This window comes from Vulpes lagopus, chromosome 5 (assembly GCF_018345385.1).
Source record: "Vulpes lagopus strain Blue_001 chromosome 5, ASM1834538v1, whole genome shotgun sequence".
NCBI lineage: Eukaryota > Metazoa > Chordata > Mammalia > Carnivora > Canidae > Vulpes > Vulpes lagopus.
In genome coordinates this window covers 68,317,463-68,336,541 of record NC_054828.1, presented here as the reverse complement: position 1 = coordinate 68,336,541, position 19,079 = coordinate 68,317,463, and the positions used below count along the sequence as shown (strand labels likewise).

At 54.6% G+C, this 19,079-nt stretch overlaps 1 protein-coding gene across 1 annotated transcript in view; it reads left to right on the top strand.

The window, feature by feature from the left end:
• LRP1 (LDL receptor related protein 1) overlaps positions 1 to 19,079 on the top strand; it is an 81,244-nt gene that overhangs the window by 22,500 nt on the left and 39,665 nt on the right. Inside the window, exons 7-20 of the mRNA XM_041757287.1 lie at positions 2,801 to 2,963; positions 3,046 to 3,268; positions 4,686 to 4,875; positions 5,237 to 5,380; positions 6,558 to 6,794; positions 7,991 to 8,171; positions 9,076 to 9,298; positions 10,413 to 10,614; positions 10,943 to 11,068; positions 13,320 to 13,460; positions 13,558 to 13,683; positions 14,360 to 14,476; positions 14,874 to 14,954; positions 16,594 to 16,761. Of these exons, the coding sequence (XP_041613221.1) occupies positions 2,801 to 2,963; positions 3,046 to 3,268; positions 4,686 to 4,875; positions 5,237 to 5,380; positions 6,558 to 6,794; positions 7,991 to 8,171; positions 9,076 to 9,298; positions 10,413 to 10,614; positions 10,943 to 11,068; positions 13,320 to 13,460; positions 13,558 to 13,683; positions 14,360 to 14,476; positions 14,874 to 14,954; positions 16,594 to 16,761 (2,322 nt within the window). The remainder of the gene's footprint in view (positions 1 to 2,800; positions 2,964 to 3,045; positions 3,269 to 4,685; positions 4,876 to 5,236; positions 5,381 to 6,557; positions 6,795 to 7,990; positions 8,172 to 9,075; positions 9,299 to 10,412; positions 10,615 to 10,942; positions 11,069 to 13,319; positions 13,461 to 13,557; positions 13,684 to 14,359; positions 14,477 to 14,873; positions 14,955 to 16,593; positions 16,762 to 19,079) is intronic.

The window sequence follows — 19,079 nt, the reverse complement described above, 5'->3', positions numbered from 1 at the left end:
AGGGGAGCCCAGGAGGGAAGGTGCCCCTTCTCCTAATCTGAGCCCATCTGTCTATACCGGCCTCGGATAGGTCAAGTATGTATGTGCGTGTGTGAATATGTGTGCATGTGTGTGAGTGTGTGTGGTGGGGCGGGCAGAGGAATCTGGACTTCAGGAGAGAGGAAAATAATGTGGTGGAGGGGGTTGGATAACAAAGGATTTTTGCTTGCGGACTAATAGTCTCCAGCTGCAAAAATACCAAAGTGGAGGCCAGGCCGGGCTGGGGACTCCCATTCTTGCCAACTCCTCACTGGCCTGCTGAGTGGGGCCCTGCCTGGCCTTTGGGAGGTGGAAGGAGAGACCGGCCAAGGGTAAATAATCTAGAGCAAGGACGATCCCTCTGCCTTCTTTCCCGGAATTGGCAGGGAATCCAGGCCAGGAGGGAGACTCGAAGGTTGGCCACTTCCTGGGGGCCGGGGGAGGGAGCTTCCAATCTCTTCAGATTTCTTCTTCCTTCCTTCCTGCTGAGAGGAGGGTGGATGGGGAGCAGGGGCAGGGTGTTGCCAGCCCCGAGCTGGGCAGTGACTCAGGGAAGCCTCGGGAAGTTAGGAGAGAAGGACGCAGCTGCACCAGCTGGTGCTGGGGAGATGGCTTCCTGTGAAGTACCCCCGCGTGCCAGCGGGCGCCCCCTATGCCCACCGAGGAAAGGGCACGCAGCCCGCTTTGCCTTCCAGCCTACCTGCCTGCTGGCTGCTCTGCGCCACAGCAGGTCCCCCCCATCCAGAGGCAGCCTAGTGGCATTCATTTTATTCTGTTTTCTCTGTGTAACAGTGTGTGCAGCAGTGTGATCGCCTTATCCCGGCACCGGGCCCTCTTCCTACGTGGCCTGGGCCCCACAATTCCCAGGCTGCTCTGCCCCTCTCTTCTCTTGTCACCAGGATGGATGACTTCTAGGAGCCCAGAGGAGACAGTGGTTGGGCCTGGGGGTGCGTCAGCGATCACAGGGGGGTGCCTCTTCCCTGTGGCCTCTTCTTCCAGTCACCTTGAAATGAGGTTTAATTGGGGGTGGGGGGGGAGACACGACATGAAGAGGAAACTAGCTTGAGGACAGTCTCGAATTGGCTCTTGCCCTTCCTCCCGCAGCCTAAGTCCCGTGACTGTGAGTCAGTGTCAGGGCCTCGCCAAGTTCCCTGGGAGCCACGTTCCTGTTCCCTTTGCCCCCACCCCCACCCACTGTTAGGAAACAGCCCCTGGATCCCTGTGGGGAGGGGGGAGGATTAGAGAGGCATTGAGCGAGCTCAGCTCGTTAGTTATTATACCTACAGCTCGGTGGGGGCAGAATAATCCCTCGTGGGTGGTGTGGGGGGTAAGTTGCGGCCAAAGGCAGGTTGTCCAAAGATCTCATTACCTGTTGGGGCAATCGGTGAAAGTGGAGGGGGTGCAAGGCAGGGGTCCTGAGGAGGCACTGTCTTAGGAGATTCCCAGTTTGCAGGAGGCGTTACCTCTGGTGGTGGTAGTTGGAGGTGGCAGTGAGAGTATGGGAGCCAGTGGGTCTTGGAGAGGAGGCCATTCCCCATTGCCTGTGCCCTACCCCTACCCTCTTCAGTCCTTTTTAGCCTTTTCCATCTCCCCCCAGAGATGGCATAGACTGAGTGTAGGCCATCCTACACCTGGTCTCCATCCTCCTCTCCTACTCACCTTTCTGGAGCTTCCCTTCTTTCTGAACCATGCCTCAATTTACCTTCAGAGTCCTTTTACGGCCCTTCTCCTGTGTCTCTGTCCTTTAGTCCCACATCTTATTCCCTGCTCCTTCCCACCCTCCCTAGGATATGAGGAAATTGGGCATAGGGACATTGAAGAAATAGGAACAGAGCTGAGTAGAGGAAGTTTGGCCTATGTCAAATCAAAAGATTTGATTCCAATCTTTTGACACCATGAGCTTTCCCTTTGTCATCTCTATGGGCACTATATTTTGACATATTTTTCTCTCACATTGAATTTATTGATGGTGTGCTCTGCTTTTCTATTTTTAAGATTCATGCAACATGTATGTATCTGGTCAGTGTCCTGGCTAGCATGAGATAACTTGACTTACCATAGAATGTTCATGAAAATCTACCAACATCAAAGATGTGTGATGTTTTAGTTAGCCTGAGTGCTGGTATCTCAAGTAAAAGCATATCTAAAAATATTGGAATGAGGGACCCCTGGGTGGCTTAGCAGTTGAGCGTCTGCCTTTGGCTCAGGGCCTGATCCTGGTCCGGGGATCAAGTCCTACATCAGGCTTCCTGAGAGGAGCCTGCTTCTCCCTCTGCCTATGTCTCTGCCTCTCTCTATCTTTCATGAATAAATAAAATCTTAAAAAAATAAAAATAAATTAAAAATAGATAAAAATGTTGGAATGAGTTAGTAGACCTGTCCTCACTGCCTTTTGGTACCCCAAGAAGATGGTCCCACTTGAGGAAGGGCTAGAGTTGGGGAAGCTGGTCCATCAACTAGCCAGCCAACACTTACGCAGTGCCTCCTGTGTCCTGGCCCTGAGCTTGGTGTGTGGAGCAGGGATCTGCGGGGGGACACTCAGACACTTCTTTTTGGAAACACCAGACAGAAACCGGTTGGGAAAGATGGCAAAGAACACAAGGCAAAATGTGCCCCTGCCAGGAACTCCCCTAGGAGCTCGGAGAGGAGAGACAGCTATAGCCTAGGTGGGGAAGGGAGTCGCCCCAGAGAAGGTGGGCTTCCAGGGATGGGTCCTGCATCAGCCAGGGTGGGCGTGTCTATTGGAGGATCTCCTCCTATAGCTCTTTCATTCACTTTCCAGATGTGGAGCAGATGGCCATCGACTGGCTGACAGGCAACTTCTACTTTGTGGATGACATTGACGATAGGATCTTCGTCTGCAACTGCAATGGAGACACGTGTGTCACCTTGCTGGACCTGGAGCTCTACAACCCCAAGGGCATTGCACTGGACCCCGCCATGGGGTGAGAGGGGCAGGCAGACGCCGTGGTGGAAGGGAGGGTACCCAGTGTCCAGAACCCAGTAAAACGTGCCCTCTGCCCACAGGAAGGTGTTCTTCACTGACTATGGGCAGATCCCAAAGGTGGAGCGCTGTGACATGGATGGACAGAACCGCACCAAGCTGGTTGATAGCAAGATCGTGTTTCCTCACGGCATCACGCTGGACCTGGTCAGCCGCCTCGTCTACTGGGCTGACGCCTACCTGGACTACATCGAGGTGGTGGACTATGAGGGCAAGGGCCGCCAGACCATCATCCAGGGCATTCTGGTGAGGGGGATGCTCTGGCGGGGCAAGGGAGAGCCTCCCAGGGAGAGGGAGGAGGGTGTGGGGGCACACTTGCCCTCCCGTAGGAATCGGGGCAGGCCTGAGCCCTTCAATCAAGGGAGTGGTGTGGCTTCCACTCTGATGGAAATAATCATTTTATTTGTTTCTTAAAGATTTTATTTATTTGTTTGAGAGAGAGAGCATAAGCAGGTGGAAGGACAGAGAGAGAGGGAGAAACAGACTCACTGGTGAGCAGGGAGCCCGATGCAGGACTCGATCCCAGCACCCTGGGATCGTGACCTGAGCCACTCAGATGACGCTGGAAATAGTCATTTAAGAGACACCTTTTACTTCTTTTTTCTTTTCTTTTCTTTTAGATTTTATTTATTTATTCATGAGAGACACAGAGAGAGAGAGAGAGAGAGGCAGAGACACACGCAGGGGTAGAATCAGGCTCCACACAGGGAGCCCGATGTGGGACTCGATCCCGGGTAGCCAGGATCACACCCTGGGCTGAAGGTGGTGCTAAACCGCTGAGCCACCCGGGCTGCCCTTACTTCCCTTTTCTCACTTGATCTTTACAACAACCCCTGGGAGATAAGCGGGCAGGTGGCTCAGTTCCGTTCTGGCATGAGAAGAAGCACAGTTCAAAGAGGTTAAGTGATTTCCTGAGGTTACACAGGTGGGAAGCAGCACTGGGACCTAGTCTAGAAGTCCTTCCAGCTCAGAGATGGCATCTCCATTCTGGGATCATTAAGGTGACCCAGCATCCTTGTTTGTCTGGGACTGTTCCAGTGTGAGCCCTGGACGTCCCACAAGCCAACAAATCCCTTGGTCTGGGACAAGCTGGGACAGTCGGTTACCTTGGATAAGTTATGTGGGTGGTGAGGGCTGTTACCAGGCTTGCTTGGGGCAAGCCTGTCCTCTCAGCCTTCCCTAAGCTGGGCACCAGAGTTGAGCTAAGAATGTCCTCCTCTGGACACAGTTTAGGGCCCCACTCCAACTCAGTCCAAAATTGTTCCTTATCCACTGGGTGCCTGAGTCTGTGGGGGACGTGGTTCCTGCTCTCAAGGGGTTTGAGCAGAGTGGGTAGGGTAAGCCTGCAAATCACCAGCCAGTGGATAATAGCCAGAGAGATGGGGTGTGAAAGGAGAGCCTGTGTCCACTTAGAAGATCCCAGGAGCTCTTCAGAGAGATGCTCTCTGAAGGATGAGCTGGATTTTGACAAACAAAGATCTTAAGAACAGGGAAGTCCAGCCGGAGGAGACAGAGCGGAGCATGGAGTTAGACAGCTGCGGAATGAATTTGGGGAGTGCGGAGCAAGTAATGGAAGTCGGATGGGAAGCTGAGGGGCTCTCTAGGGGCAAAGGAAGGATTCCCTTCTCCTCTCATGCTGACCATTCCTGCCTGCCCATCTCAGATTGAGCATCTGTATGGCCTAACCGTGTTCGAGAACTACCTCTATGCCACCAACTCGGACAATGCCAACGCCCAGCAGAAGACGAGCGTGATCCGGGTAAATCGATTCAACAGCACCGACTACCAGGTCGTCACCCGTGTGGACAAGGGTGGTGCGCTCCATATCTACCACCAGCGGCGTCAGCCCCGGGGTGAGTGGGCCCCGACGTCCCTCCACGGACCCTCCTGTGGGAATGCCTGGTTCTCTCATATCGTGACTACTTCTGGCAGTGATCCATCCCAGGCAAACCCCGCTGGCCTCTCAGCTTCCCTTGCCAGCCCCTTCCTGCCCCTCACCTCGATGGAGCCCCCGCACCCAGTTCTGCTCAGGACATAGGTTGCTCCTCCCAGCCCCCTGGCTGCTTTAGAGTAGAAGCACCTGACCGTGGGCAGTGGTGTGACTCTCCTCCTGACCACAGCAGGAGGAAGTGCGGTCAGACTTCAGGAAGCCTTCTCAAGGCCTGGGCCCGGGGGCCCTGAAGGGTCTTGACTAGCTCTCTCCCCTGCCCGCAGTGAGGAGCCACGCCTGTGAGAATGACCAGTTCGGGAAGCCAGGAGGCTGCTCTGACATCTGCCTGCTGGCCAACAGCCACAAGGCACGGACTTGCCGCTGCCGCTCCGGCTTCAGCCTGGGCAGTGATGGGAAGTCATGCAAGAGTGAGTGACAGGGGAGGACGGGTGTGCCCGCTGGGATGGGGTGGGACACTGTCCTTCTCTGCCTCCCACAGCCTGGCTGTTTCTGTCTGAGAGGCCGAGAAATGAAGGAATTTACCCAACAGTTCACCCCTAGTGAGGGGCAGAGATGGAATTTGGACCCACATCCAAGAACAAGGCTTTTCCCATTACTCTACTCAGGCTCCATAGAAGACTGTCAACTGGCCCGTTCAATTCATTCATTCATTCATTCATTCATTCCCTCAACAAGTATCTCGTGAGCGTGGACTAGGTGTCTGGCACTGTCCTGGCGATGAGGACTCAGCAGTGACAAGATAGAGGCTGTCTCTGCCTTACAGAGGTTATAGTCTGGCAGGGGAGACAGAGACAGACAAATAAAAATAACTGCAGGTGGTACCTGGTGTTAGAAAAAAAATAGAGTGGAGCGTAGACTTGCCGATGACAGTGAGGGCTCCAGTTTGGATGGAGGGATCAGGGAAGGCTTCTCTGTGGAGGTGGGATTTGAGCCAAGCTCGCTGTGAAGAGAGGAGCTGAATCATGGGACCACCTGAGGGAGGAGCACTCTGGCAGAGGGAAGCTACAGTGCCAGGCTTCAGGGCTGAGAAGAGCACAGCGTGAGTGAGGGGAGACGGGAAGGAGAGGCTGGACGGGATTCTAAATGGGATGAGGAGTTCTTGATGACTTTCCAGCAGAGAAGTGACGTGATGTGCTTCACATTTGTAAAAAGATCATGCTGGCTGGCCGCTGGGTAGAGGGCGGACAGCAGGGACGTGACAGGAGGCTCCTCTTGCAGTGGGAGCAAGGAGCCATGTGGCTTAGATAAGGACGGCAGGAGCAGAAGGGGTCCAAAGTGATCAGATTCCAACATATTTGAGCCACTAATTTTATCACTGAGCAGGGAGCACCTAACTGAAAACGTGCCACTTGCTACTCTTGCCCCATCTCCTACCCCAGGGTGCTGTCCCAGGGCTTTACGTGTCCATCTGTCTGTTCACGTGACCCAGAGCCCCTGCCACCCCATGTCCCCTGAGCCGGGAGAACTGGGACACTCACTGCAGCCCCTTAGGCCATGACCCCGGAGGCTTTGTGGGAGTCTGTGTGCACGCGTGTGTGTACACACGTGCACCTGACTTTGTGCCTTTCCTTATGCCTGCCCTAGAGCCAGAACATGAGCTGTTCCTTGTGTATGGCAAGGGCCGGCCAGGCATTATCCGGGGCATGGATATGGGGGCCAAGGTCCCAGACGAACACATGATCCCCATCGAGAACCTCATGAACCCCCGGGCCTTGGACTTCCATGCTGAAACCGGCTTCATCTACTTTGCCGACACCACCAGCTACCTCATTGGCCGCCAGAAGATTGATGGCACTGAGCGGGAAACCATCCTGAAGGACGGTGAGGCCCCCCAAAGTGAGAGGTGTGCAGATGGCACTCCCGAGGGACACCCGCCTGGGATGGGAAGCGCTGTGAGGCCTGGGCCCTCTGGCATGGAGAGCCCCTGCTGACCGGCTGGCTGAGCTGGTTGGCATGGAGATGAGGGGATAGACAGGTTGACCCCCGTGTGACTCCCTTCTTGGCTGAGCCGAAAAGAGGCAGGAGGATGGATGGGTTAGGCAGCGTGGGCTGTCCTTGCCAACCCTTGGGAAAACCCGGGGTCTCTCTGCCATTGGCTCAGAGCCCTGGAGCTGCACACAGGAAACAGCCCAGGGGAGGCCTGAGGCCTTGAATAAGGAGCAGCCCTATGAGCACATGGGTGCACACAGAGGGTCTGTGCAGCCAGACCTCACAGCCAGCAAGAGCTGCTTGCTCACTTGTCCTGAGAAGAGTATGTTTTGTGAGTCAAATCCAGGTTTTCCCTCAGAGCTGCTGGAGCAGGGCCTCAGCCTTGTCCGTTGCCTCCTGAATATCCAACTCTGTGGAGGTTCTGAGCTCCTGAGTTCTCTCCGTTCCTGCTGAGTGTCAGGAATTCCCAAAACTGCAACTTGGGCCCTGTCCTGGGGTTAGGGAGGGTTTAGCGTTAGGGAGCCCTTAACCAGTGAATCTGGCTGACGCCAGTTACTGCTCCCCACCCTACCCCCCACCCCCCACCCCTCGCTGGTACTGCTCACAGAACCTCAGCAGTCAGCAATCATAAGACTTTGGGGAAATCAAAAGTAACTCATCAGGAAAATATTGGGGTTCCCTATACCAGGGAAGCTGTTATTTAAGCTTGAGATGAAGCCTTTGGCTAAGTGAAAAATCACTTCCTAATTTATTCATTTTGTTAGCTCAGGACTTTTAGGCCTGGGATGTTGTGTCACACTTGTGTGACATGAACATTGCTTCAGCTCACTCAAGCTCAGGCTCAGACATGTCCTCGCAGGGGACCTCACGTCTGCCACAGAGGTTCATGGGTTGTAGTATTGAGTTTTGAGAGACCGTGGGCCTTCACACAGTCTCCCCAGCTCCTTTTCCAGCTTCCCACCCCATCCCACCCACCATCCAGGGCACAGGGTAGCTCCATGCACCTCCTGCTCATCAGGTTGCTCAGAGGCAGGCAGTTTTGAAGTTCTTTTGAGGCTCTCCATCATCACTCCCTTCACTCCCGGCAGGGATCCACAATGTGGAGGGGGTGGCTGTGGACTGGATGGGGGACAACTTGTATTGGACGGATGATGGACCCAAGAAGACCATCAGTGTGGCCAGGCTGGAGAAGGCTGCTCAGACCCGCAAGACCTTAATCGAGGGCAAAATGACACACCCCAGGGCCATTGTGGTGGATCCCCTCAATGGGTGAGTCTTTCCAGGGCCTGGGGGAAGGAGGAACCAGGAATCGTGGGTCTCAGAACTGAAAAGTGAGACAAGGAGTCGGCAGGGGAGAGCGGCCTAAGTGGGATGCTGAAGCAGGAATCAGAGGCTGAATGGGGGAAAGGTGCCCTGTCTTCAGCACAAGGGGAGGGATTCCTCACACACACACATACACACATGAGATCTGGGACTGTCACTCCCAACTCAAGGCCCTCCACTGGCTCCCCTTGTCCTTGGAGTGAGACCCACAGTCCTCATCAGGCCAGGGTTCCTACAGGATCTCCTGCATTTCTTTGACCTCATCAGCATCTTTCTTCTACCCCTGGAAGTTCTGTTCCTACTGCTCATTATCTGTTCCTCAGACACCCCAGCTCTTCGTGCCTCAAGGCTTCTTCTCTAGGAGTTGCTTTACTTGGAGCTCCCAGACATTCACAGATCTAGCCCCTTGTCCGGATTCACACCTAGGCTCAAACATCCTCAGAGAGTCCTTCCCTGCTTGCTGCCCAGTCCACTCTCGAGGTGTTCACCCTATTTCGTGTTCTTCCTGGGTTTTCTCAATCCCCCATGTATGTAACCTTCCAGTTGACTTGTTTCTTGGGTGGATTGTGATCTCTAGGAGATCATAAGCCTTGTCTGCCTTGATCTCCACTGGGTCCTCAAGTGCCAGGACTGTGCCCAACTCACAGTAGGCACTCGACAAATACTTGTTGAATGGAGGAATGAATGAATGAAATGTTGGGGCAAGGGTTGAGTGGGCAGGAAGCCCTGTGGGAGGAGCTATGGCGTAGCACGCATGGATTGGGACCATATAGGAGGCTGCCAGTGATGGCAGGGACTGCCAATAATGGCAGGGGTGGTCCACGGGATGCTGACCAGTCCCTGCCCACAGGTGGATGTACTGGACAGACTGGGAGGAGGACCCCAAGGACAGTCGGCGAGGGCGGCTGGAGAGGGCCTGGATGGACGGCTCACACCGAGACATCTTTGTCACCTCCAAGACAGTGCTTTGGCCCAATGGGCTGAGCCTGGACATTCCAGCTGGGCGCCTCTACTGGGTGGATGCCTTCTATGACCGCATTGAGACCATACTGCTCAATGGCACAGACCGGAAGGTGGGCAGGCACGCACCTGTGTGGGGGTGTTCATGTGTGCGTTGCTAGGACACATTTGTGTGTGGACTGTGTGGGCATCTCTGTATCTAGGCCTGTGTGCTTCATACATGTCTCCCTATGTACCTATGGGTGTGTGCATCTCTGTGCTGTGCGTCTTAGGTGTCCTATTACTTGAGGATCGCCTCTCTATGAGGGATTGTCGGTGGGCTTGACCACTTGTGTGCATACCTGAGTGTACACCTCCTGTGCATCTCTGCATGGTTGTGCACCTTCACACAGTACACTTCGGTGTGTGCCTCTGTGCAAGTACACAATGCTTAGAGATGGCGGATACATGCGTGGTTTCATTTTGGTGGCCATATGCTTTGTGAGTCATGTGCATCTCTAGGCACGTGGACTGAGCTCTTTCCTGGTATTTAAGGCCCTTTATGATATGGCCCCTGACTATGTGGTCTTATTTCTCTGCCAATCCCTGTATCCCAGCATTTGAGCAAGCAACACTAGACAGCTTGGAATTGCTGGCACATAGTGAACAGGGCCTGCCCCCTGTGCTGTTGCGGATGGCGTTCTGCCTCCACCCCCACTCCTCTTCACCTGTCACACTGCTCAGGAGCCCCCTTCTCCAGGATGTTGCCTCCAGACCCTCGTCCACCCTGGATTACCATGTGTCCCCTCCACGAGACACTCGGCAGCTTCAGGGCAGGGACCGTGTTTTTTTCAAGCCACAGCTTGGCCCTTAACAGATCCTGGCAAATGTTTGTTGAATGAAGAAATGAATGGATGAATTCTGGTTGTCTGCTCAGAACTCTGTGTGTGTGTGTGTGTGTGTGTGTGTACATGCACACACATGCGGGTTGGAAGGATATGAATGAATATGAATGAATCCAAGGGAGGACAGTATGGACAAGCTCCCCATCAGCATCCTGCTGGGTCCAGGTTCTGACATCTCACTGTGTGCAAAGCTGTCACCCTCAGGTTCTCCCAGGCTAGTGGGGGAAACAAGACCCACACCCAGGACATGGATGAATGAATGAACGAAACGGTAATCCCGCTAGGCCTTCCTCGGGCACCCTATTTGTCCTCAGCTCCTTGGCAACCTCCCCTCCATTCTTAGATTGTATATGAGGGTCCTGAGCTGAACCACGCCTTTGGCCTGTGTCATCATGGCAACTACCTCTTCTGGACTGAGTACCGGAGTGGCAGTGTTTACCGCTTAGAACGGGGTGCAGGCGGGGCGCCCCCCACCGTGACCCTTCTGCGCAGCGAGCGGCCTCCCATCTTTGAGATCCGCATGTATGATGCCCAGCAGCAGCAAGGTATCCCCTGGTGCTGGGGCCAGTGATGGGGTGGGGCCTAGATGGGGGGTGAGGCTACTCTGGGTCGGGGATGGTGGTGAAGCCACTCCCCAGGGATCCTAGGCTCTGATTGTTGAGGCCCTCGAGAAGAGAGGCCCCCAACCCATTTGACGGTGTCTTCCCCATCGCCTTCCCTGTCCCATGCCACCATGTCCTCTTCTTCAACATGCTTATCGTCCTTGTCACCACTATTCCCTTTCTGACTCCTCACTTGAATGTGACTTTTGTCCTCTCTCCTCCTCTCCCTGGCCTTTGTGGCCCTGCTACAACCATCCCTCTGCTTTTTCAGTGGGTACAAACAAGTGCCGAGTGAACAACGGTGGCTGCAGCAGCCTGTGCCTGGCCACCCCTGGGAGCCGCCAGTGTGCCTGTGCTGAGGACCAGGTGTTGGACACAGATGGTGTCACCTGCTTGGGTACATACGAGGAGGTGCCCGGCGGGGGTGGGAGGCCTGGGAGCAGCCCTCATCAGGAGGGGGCCGACGTGTCCAATCAGTGATTAAGGAGGCAGAGAGGGTCCTGTGGGGGCAGTAAGAGACAAGGGACAGGATTGAGGGAAGGCCCCGGGGACCAAGAGGGGGTTTGGGGAGGACCAGGGGTGGGAGGAATTTGAGAGAGCACAAAAATTAGGGGAAACCGAGCAATGATCAGGACAGCTAGGAAAGAGGAAAATATTCTTTTACATTTGCTTCCCCCTTGATTTAAGTAATATAACAACAGTTCTAAATATTGGAAATTAGAGAAGAGAAAAAAAACCCAAAGCCCACCAACAGACACCAGTATATTGTTAGCACTGTGGTAAGCGAACACCATCTTTCTATGGCCAGGTGGGTTACATGGTTGGGTGTATGCAGCTGGGATCAGACTGTATATAAAATGTCTTCTGCCCTCTTAGGGTGTCATGGCATTTACTGTGTTATTGTTGCATTTTTTTAAATTAAATAGCATCTTTTTAAATAAAAGTAGGTCATGCTCATTGTAAAAAAATAAATAAATGAACAATATAGAAAAACATAAGGAGAAAGTACAAGTCACCCCAAATACCACCACCCATGGGTGTCACTGTCATCACTTGGGGGCACACCCTCCCAAAGATTTCTTTATGCTTTTGCCTTTACTTAAACAGAATCGTGCTACACATGCTATTCTGTTTTCTGCTTTTCGTCACTCGACAGTAGGTCATAGAGACGGAAGCAGATTTTTAATGACTGAAAGATATTTCATTAGTGAACGTTCCATCATTTTCTCAACCATTTCTCTATTGTAGGGTGTTTAGGTTGTTTCTCCCTTGTTATAATGACAGCTAACATTTATTTCTTAAACACAGACAAGTATTATGATTATTATGATTATAAGCACTTCCCATGCAGTAGCTTGTTTATTCCTTAAAATATTCCTATAGGGAACGTATATATTATTATCCCCTGTATACAGATGAAGAAATTGAGGCCCAAAGTTCAAATAGGGATTTGAACCCAGGAAGTCAGCCCCAGAGCCTGTTTTTTCACCACTTACTCTGCTGTTTCCCACACCTTCCTGCCTTCCCATATTCTGGATGGCTTCCTTAAGATAGAATCCCAGAAAAAAAAAAAAAAAAAAAAAGATAGAATCCCAGAAATGAAAATGGGTCAGTGGGGCCTTAGCAGACAGCTGAGAATAAGTGAGTGAGGCCAGGTGGGGGGCAAGAGCATCGGCAGAGAGGGGAACTGAGTGGCCAGGGTGATGGAAGGATCCACACGGACACTGGAATCACCAAGAATTAGAGCAGGAGAGAATTGGGGAAAAGTGACACTGAGTCAGCCGCTAAAACCCCTTAAGATGCCAGGGAGAGGCCTGGGGGCCCGTAGAAGCCGGGGTTGGTGTAGTCTAATAGCATGAAAGTCAGCACTGATTTTTCCAAGAGGAGAGAAGAACAGTTGGGAAGCAGTACCGAGGAGCGAGGTGACATATACCAAAGCCCCGTGGTCCAGGGCCACAGGAGAGAGAGTAGGCACCCAAGGGGTGCACAGAAGTTTCCAGGATTAGAGCAAGGATGAGAGATGGGTGGGTCAGAAAGGCATCCGGCAGAAGTGCAGGGTGCAGGGTCAGGGGCCGACAGGGTTGCTGGGCTTCCTGATGTCACCCATGCAAATGCAGACCAAAGACCTAGTGGTTTTACTGCTGAGAGCTCAGGACAGACAGGTGGGGAGGTGGGAGTGTGGGGGGACAGGAGGCTGGAGCCTGCAAGCTCTGGGGCCTGTGTTCACTCCTTCTGGTGGAGTCGATGCATCGGGAAGGAAAAAGCCCAAAGACCAGGACATGGCCCTGGGGTCCCAGAGGCGATTTCCAAGAGGCAGCCTGTGGAGGAAGTGGGTGAGGCGTGGTCTTCTCAGGAGGGACGAAAGTAAGCAGGGGCGGGGTGGGGGGCTCCAGGCTCTCTTGCAAGCGGCTGGTTCTCAGGCCACACTGAAATACTGAAAGTATTCAAGTAAACATCACCCTTGTGGCTTGAGAAAGAGCTGCGGTTTCTAGCCAGATTATTATTTGTTGGTGAAGAATTACACCCTAGAAAAAATGACTCTCGGTATATGATTTAAAATAATACAACAGGCAAGCCTAGCACAGAGCGCTGAGCGCCTGTCCCACGGCCTGGTCTGACTCTCCCCCCAACCCCTGTGGCGCCCACAGCGAACCCATCCTACGTGCCCCCACCCCAGTGCCAGCCGGGCGAGTTCGCCTGCGCCAACAGCCGCTGCATCCAGGAGCGCTGGAAGTGCGACGGGGACAACGATTGCCTGGACAACAGCGACGAGGCCCCGGCCCTCTGCCGTGAGTCGCTCACCGCCTCCCGGGGGATGGCAGGCCCGGGGCAGGGGCGGCGGGGCGAGCTGGGCCCTGCCCTCCACTGACCCACCTGCCCCCCCAGATCAGCACACCTGCCCCTCCGACCGGTTCAAGTGTGAGAACAACCGGTGCATCCCCAACCGCTGGCTCTGTGACGGCGACAACGACTGCGGGAACAGTGAAGACGAGTCCAATGCTACTTGTTCAGGTGTAGGGTCCGGGGTGGACCGGCAGGGAGGTGGGGGCGGGGGGCCCCAGCCGGGGAAGACCGTGGCCTCGGGAAAGAAAGGAGCCCGGGGCATCAGGGCCGAGAGGACGGGACTGCGGGCAGGAGAGGGGTGCTCTCTCCCTTTCCCCAGAAGACCGGGGGTGGCTCGGAGATCTGAGCTTGCGGGGAACAGTGTGGCTTCAGGTTGGAGACAGGAGCAAGGAGGGTGGATCTCCTCGGAGGATATCAGGGACCCCTTGAGAGATAGGGTGAAGCAGATGGGTGTCAGACCACACAGCTGGCTTTTTTTTTTTTTGTAAGATTTTATTTATGCATTCGTTTGAGAGAGAGACAGAGAGAGAGCAAGTGTGAGCAGAGGTAGGGGCAGAGGGTGAGGGAGAGGGAAGGAGAGAACCCCAGGCGGACTCCTTGCTCAGGCGGAGTCCAGCACGGGCTCCATCTCACGGCCCTGACACTACGACCTGAGCCAGAACCGCGAGTCTGACGCTTAAGCGACTGAGCCAGCCGGGCTCCCCACGTAGATGGCTTTGAACTTCTCTAAGAGAAATGACTTTGTACCCTCGGGAAGACTTCCTGAGAGACAGGATAGGAGGAAAGAATGGGAGATTGGGGGGGTGGGCAGGACTATGAACGGTCGCACCATCCCTGTCTCCAGCTCGCACCTGCCCACCCAACCAGTTCTCCTGTGCCAGCGGCCGCTGCATCCCCATCTCCTGGACGTGTGATCTGGACGATGACTGTGGGGACCGCTCCGATGAGTCGGCCTCGTGTGGTAAGAGGGACAGGGGTGGGGGGGGCCCGTGAGAACGTGCCCTGGGGCCGGGGTGCTGGAGGGCCCCCGAACCTTGGTCCCTGGGTGGCCGTGAGCAAGTTATGTCATCTCTGTGGCCTCTGTTTTGTCTGCACCAATGTGGGGATTCAGTGAGGTCAGGCATAGGACCCTCAGCACGGGGCAGGCGGCTGGGAACTCTATAGAAGCTCAGGAAAGGGAGGCTCGGAGGGATAAGGATCTTCAGAGCTTCGGGCTCAGCTCCCACCACTAGCTTTCCCACCCCACAGCCCTGGAGGCTATGGCTGCTGCTTCCAGGAGGGACCCTGCACCCCCCTCCCGGGGTTGTGATGCTGTATAAGCTGGAGGGCCCCACTCAGTTGTTTTTTCTCCCTGACAGCCTATCCCACCTGCTTCCCCCTGACTCAGTTTACCTGCAACAATGGCAGATGCATCAACATCAACTGGCGATGTGACAATGGTAAGAGCTTACCCCTCTTAACCTGCCTTGCTTCCTAGGAAAGCTAGAAGCCACAGCCAGGTCCTGGTGGGAGATAAAGGGGTTCTAGAATCAAGCTGGGCCTCCTTACAATTCACTAAAGCCCCGCCAAGTTGGCTGAGAGAAATGAGGACAAGCCAGAAATGCCATGGGGGAACCCGTGTGGTAACTGATGGGGGGGGACCCTCCCCGTCACCCATCTGAACCACTCCTCCCCAGACAGGGCCTGTGCTGCCCTTTCTCTGGCAGAAGCGTGGGGGCCGGGGAGAAATGAGTGAGAAAGGCTAAAGGGGCAGAGCGAGAGGATCCCAGTGCCCAACTCCCTTCTCCCTGCAAACTCCAGCTTCTGGGGTTCTTGGTACACCCTCCAGGCTCTGGCTTCAGGCTCGGGAGCCCACCTGGCAGTCAGCCATGGACCATGTGATGTCAGCCCTGAGCCGTGGGGGCAGTGGATCGTCCTGTGTGTGCCGTCTCAGGGCTCTGGTTGTGTCTGTGTGTTGTGTCGTGTTGCACCAGTGGTTCCAGCCCTAGCTAATGTGTGAGAGGATGTACTGGGTCAACGCCACGTTGCCCCTCATCTTTGTTGTGTCTCGTGTGCCAATGGTTGCCCTGGCGGTTTCTGTGTTTCAGAGAAGGATTGTGGGGACGGCTCTGACGAAAAGACCTGTCCTGAGCCTGCCGGTCAGTGCATAGAAGCACATGCACCATCACCCCAGAGCCCCAGCTGGCCTTGGGCCGCTTCTCAGGAACCCCAGGGAGCTCCCCTCTCCAGAGAGCTCCTAAGACATGAAGAGAAAGAGAGAAGGGAGACAGGAGGCGACAGAGAGACAGACAGACAGTGGAAGGGAAAGAAGCAGGGAGGGCAGGGAGAGGAGGTGACAGGTGGAAACTAGAAGACCAAGACTCAGAGGGGAGGAGAGAGAAGCAAATCCAGGTGGAAAAGAGGCAGTAACACACCCCAAGGGGGAAAGCCATACCCCAGTCTTCTCAAGCATCCTGAAAATGTGGAGGGAAGGCCCGTAGCCCCCACCCACGAGGCCTGGAAAGCAGGACCGTTTATTCAGTGACCCTCAGATGCCTTCCAGAGGTGGCCCCTGACCCTTCCCAGCTGCAGGCAGTACCCCTTGTGAGCTGGGCACCCCCAGCAGGGCCCAGCAGTGCCTGAGGTCGGGGCGGCCCTGCTTCGGCCCTTCCCTCCCCAGCAGGGCAGCCTCACCTACACTCCACCCACCTCACTCCCCCCCAAACCGGAGAAATCTCTGCCTTTCTCCCAAAGCAAGCTGACCCCTGTTCCCACATCCTGCCTGAAGGAGAAAGGGAAAGGACCGTGTCCAGTTCCCACCCACCACCTAACGAGACTCAGGGAAAGGCCCTCGTGGGGCCTGCCCCACGTCTACACCTCTCCTCAACCCGTCCCCCCCGCCCCGTCCCATGGGCCATGGTGCATGCTGCAGTCTATGCAGTTTCTGTGTCTTTTCTGTTTGTTATTTTCTCAGTGGGGGAGTGGGGAGGATCGCCGGGGTGGGAAAGGGGAGGTGGGTGTGGGGGCCCTAAGCTGGGGTCACAGAGAAGGCTGCTTGCTGACCTGCTTCTCCCCTCTCCCGTTCTTGCCTCCCCCCAGACAATGACTGTGGGGACAACAGTGATGAGGCCGGCTGCAGCCACTCCTGCTCCAGCACTCAATTCAAGTGCAACAGTGGGCGCTGCATCCCCGAGCACTGGACCTGTGACGGAGACAATGACTGCGGAGACTACAGTGATGAGACCCATGCCAACTGCACCAACCAGGGTGGGTGCCTGGGGGCCACCAGGCGCGGCAGTACCGTGCCAGTTCCTCCGTCCCTCCATCCCTTCGTCCCTCGGTTGTGCCCCCCCCCCCCCCACTGTGTGCCATTGCCATCTGGGAACCAGAGAACCCAGACACAGCTCTTATCCTCAGGAATTGCCCATCATGAGGGAGAGAGAGATTGTCAACAAACCTTCGTTACACGCTGGTGTGATTACGGGCTTTGCAGTTAGTTGGGTGGCCTTGGGTTTGAGCTCCAGCTCTGCAGCTTACTATCTGGGTGGCCTTGAGCAAGTTACTTTATCTCCGTGGGCCTCTGTGAGTTTCATCTGCAAAGTGGGATAATAATAGCATCCACATCACAGCGCTGATGTGGGGGTTCAGTGAGATCATGCACAAAAAGCATTCGGCATACGGCCTGTGCTTGCGAGCTGGTAGCTTGAGAAGGGGATGCTCAGGGGGTAAGGATGCATGAGCACAGTGGGAACCAAAGGAGAGAGGGGATGGCTCCTCAGAGTACTCAGGGCCCAAGCCTCCAGGGCCCAGCTAGGGGGCAATAGGGGCCGAGTTTCCAGAAGGCATAGACCCTCTCAAGGAAGGTTGGTTTCTCGGCTCTGGCCTGTTGTTTCCATGGAAGACTGCAGACCCAGGGTTGCCCTGGCTTTGAGAGAAGTCAGAAATGCAGATTATTTTTTTAAAGATCTTATTTATTTATTCATGAGAGACACACAGAGAGGCAGAGACCCAGGCAGGGGGAGAAGCAGGCTCCCTGTGGGGAGCCTGGGGCAGAACTCAATCCCAGGACCCCGGGATCATGACCTGAGTCGAAGGCAGACACTCAACCACTGAGCCACCCAGGCATCCCAGAAACGCAGATTTTTATGTGAAGCCTACCCATTTCTAAACACTGTTGTATTAGTTTCCTCTTGCTGCCATAACAAAGTACCACAAGCTGAGTGGCTTAAACAACAGAAATTTCTTGTCTCAGTTCTAGAGGCCAGAAACCCAAGTTCACAATGTTGGCAGGGTTGGCTCCTTCTGAGGGCTGTGAAGGAAAATCTATTCAGGCCTGTCTCCTAGCTTTCGGTGTTTGCAGGCAATCTTTGGGATTCCTTGGATTGTATGTGCTCCACCCCAATCCCTGCCTTCTTCTTTATGTGGCATCCTCCCCGCCTGTGCACCTATTTCTGTATTTGGATTTCCTCTTTATATGAGGACACAGACATATTGGATTAAGGCCTACCCTAATGACCTCCTCTTAATTTAATCATTTGCAAAGACCTATTTCCAAAGATCACTTTCACAGGTACATTGAGTTAGGACATCAGCATCTCCTTAGGGAACACAAATCAACCCATAACAACTGGCAATGGACTTTAAAAGCCTTAAAAATACTGCAGGCCAAAGTCTTTCCTTTTATCGCAGACCTTATCTGGCCCCTGGACCTCCAGCTAACAACCTGTGCTTGTAGAGCGAAGGTGTACACAGTGAGAGCAGACTGAGAACAGGAGCTCCCACGCTGGGCCCACGACTGAGAGGGAGGGCAGGGAGGGCAGGGAGGGTCACCTGAGGCCCGGGAAACAGTCGCTGGTTCTCAAGGGCCATCTCAGAAGTGCTGGATGGGTGGGACAAGTAATAGTCCCTTGGGATTCTGAGAAGAACCACGGGAGGCCTGCGCAGTGGTGGGAAAAGCACTCTGCCCTCACATACAAGCTGGGTGACCTTGGACCAGTCATTTCTTCTGAGCCTTGGCTTCTTCGTCCATGAAATGAGAGATGTGTGGGGGCCTGGCACGTGGGAGCGGACCTGTCATGACTGGCAGGGATTGTGAAGCATGGTGGTGAGCTAAAGTGGTCTGGGGCCATTTAGGAAGAGGTGGCGTCTGAACTAGACCCTGATGAGGGATTGGACGGTGGCCAAATGGACACGAGGGAGGGTCCTCAGATGGAAGGCAGGTAGGGGTGGAAAACCCAGTAGCAAGAGGGTGACACTGAGCACTTTGGCGCCTGCCCTGTTGGGACCCCTGAGGCTGGAGGGGCCAGCAAGAATGAGGCTGTGCCCAAGGGGGCAGATGACATTAGCAGTTGAAAGTCAAGCACTGGGGCCTTTGAAGGACTTTGAAGCTGGAAGGTGGTAACATGTAGGAGGTGCTTGCAGAGGACAATCCTAGAAGGGAATCCAATTAGAAAGAGGCTCAGGGGCCCTGAGGAAGGAAGCTCAGCTCAGCTCAGCTGGGAGCCCGGCCGAGATGCAGAGATGCAGAGATGCTGGCATTGAAATGAGAGCATTGACCATATTCCTGGCGTATTCCTGGCGGGCAG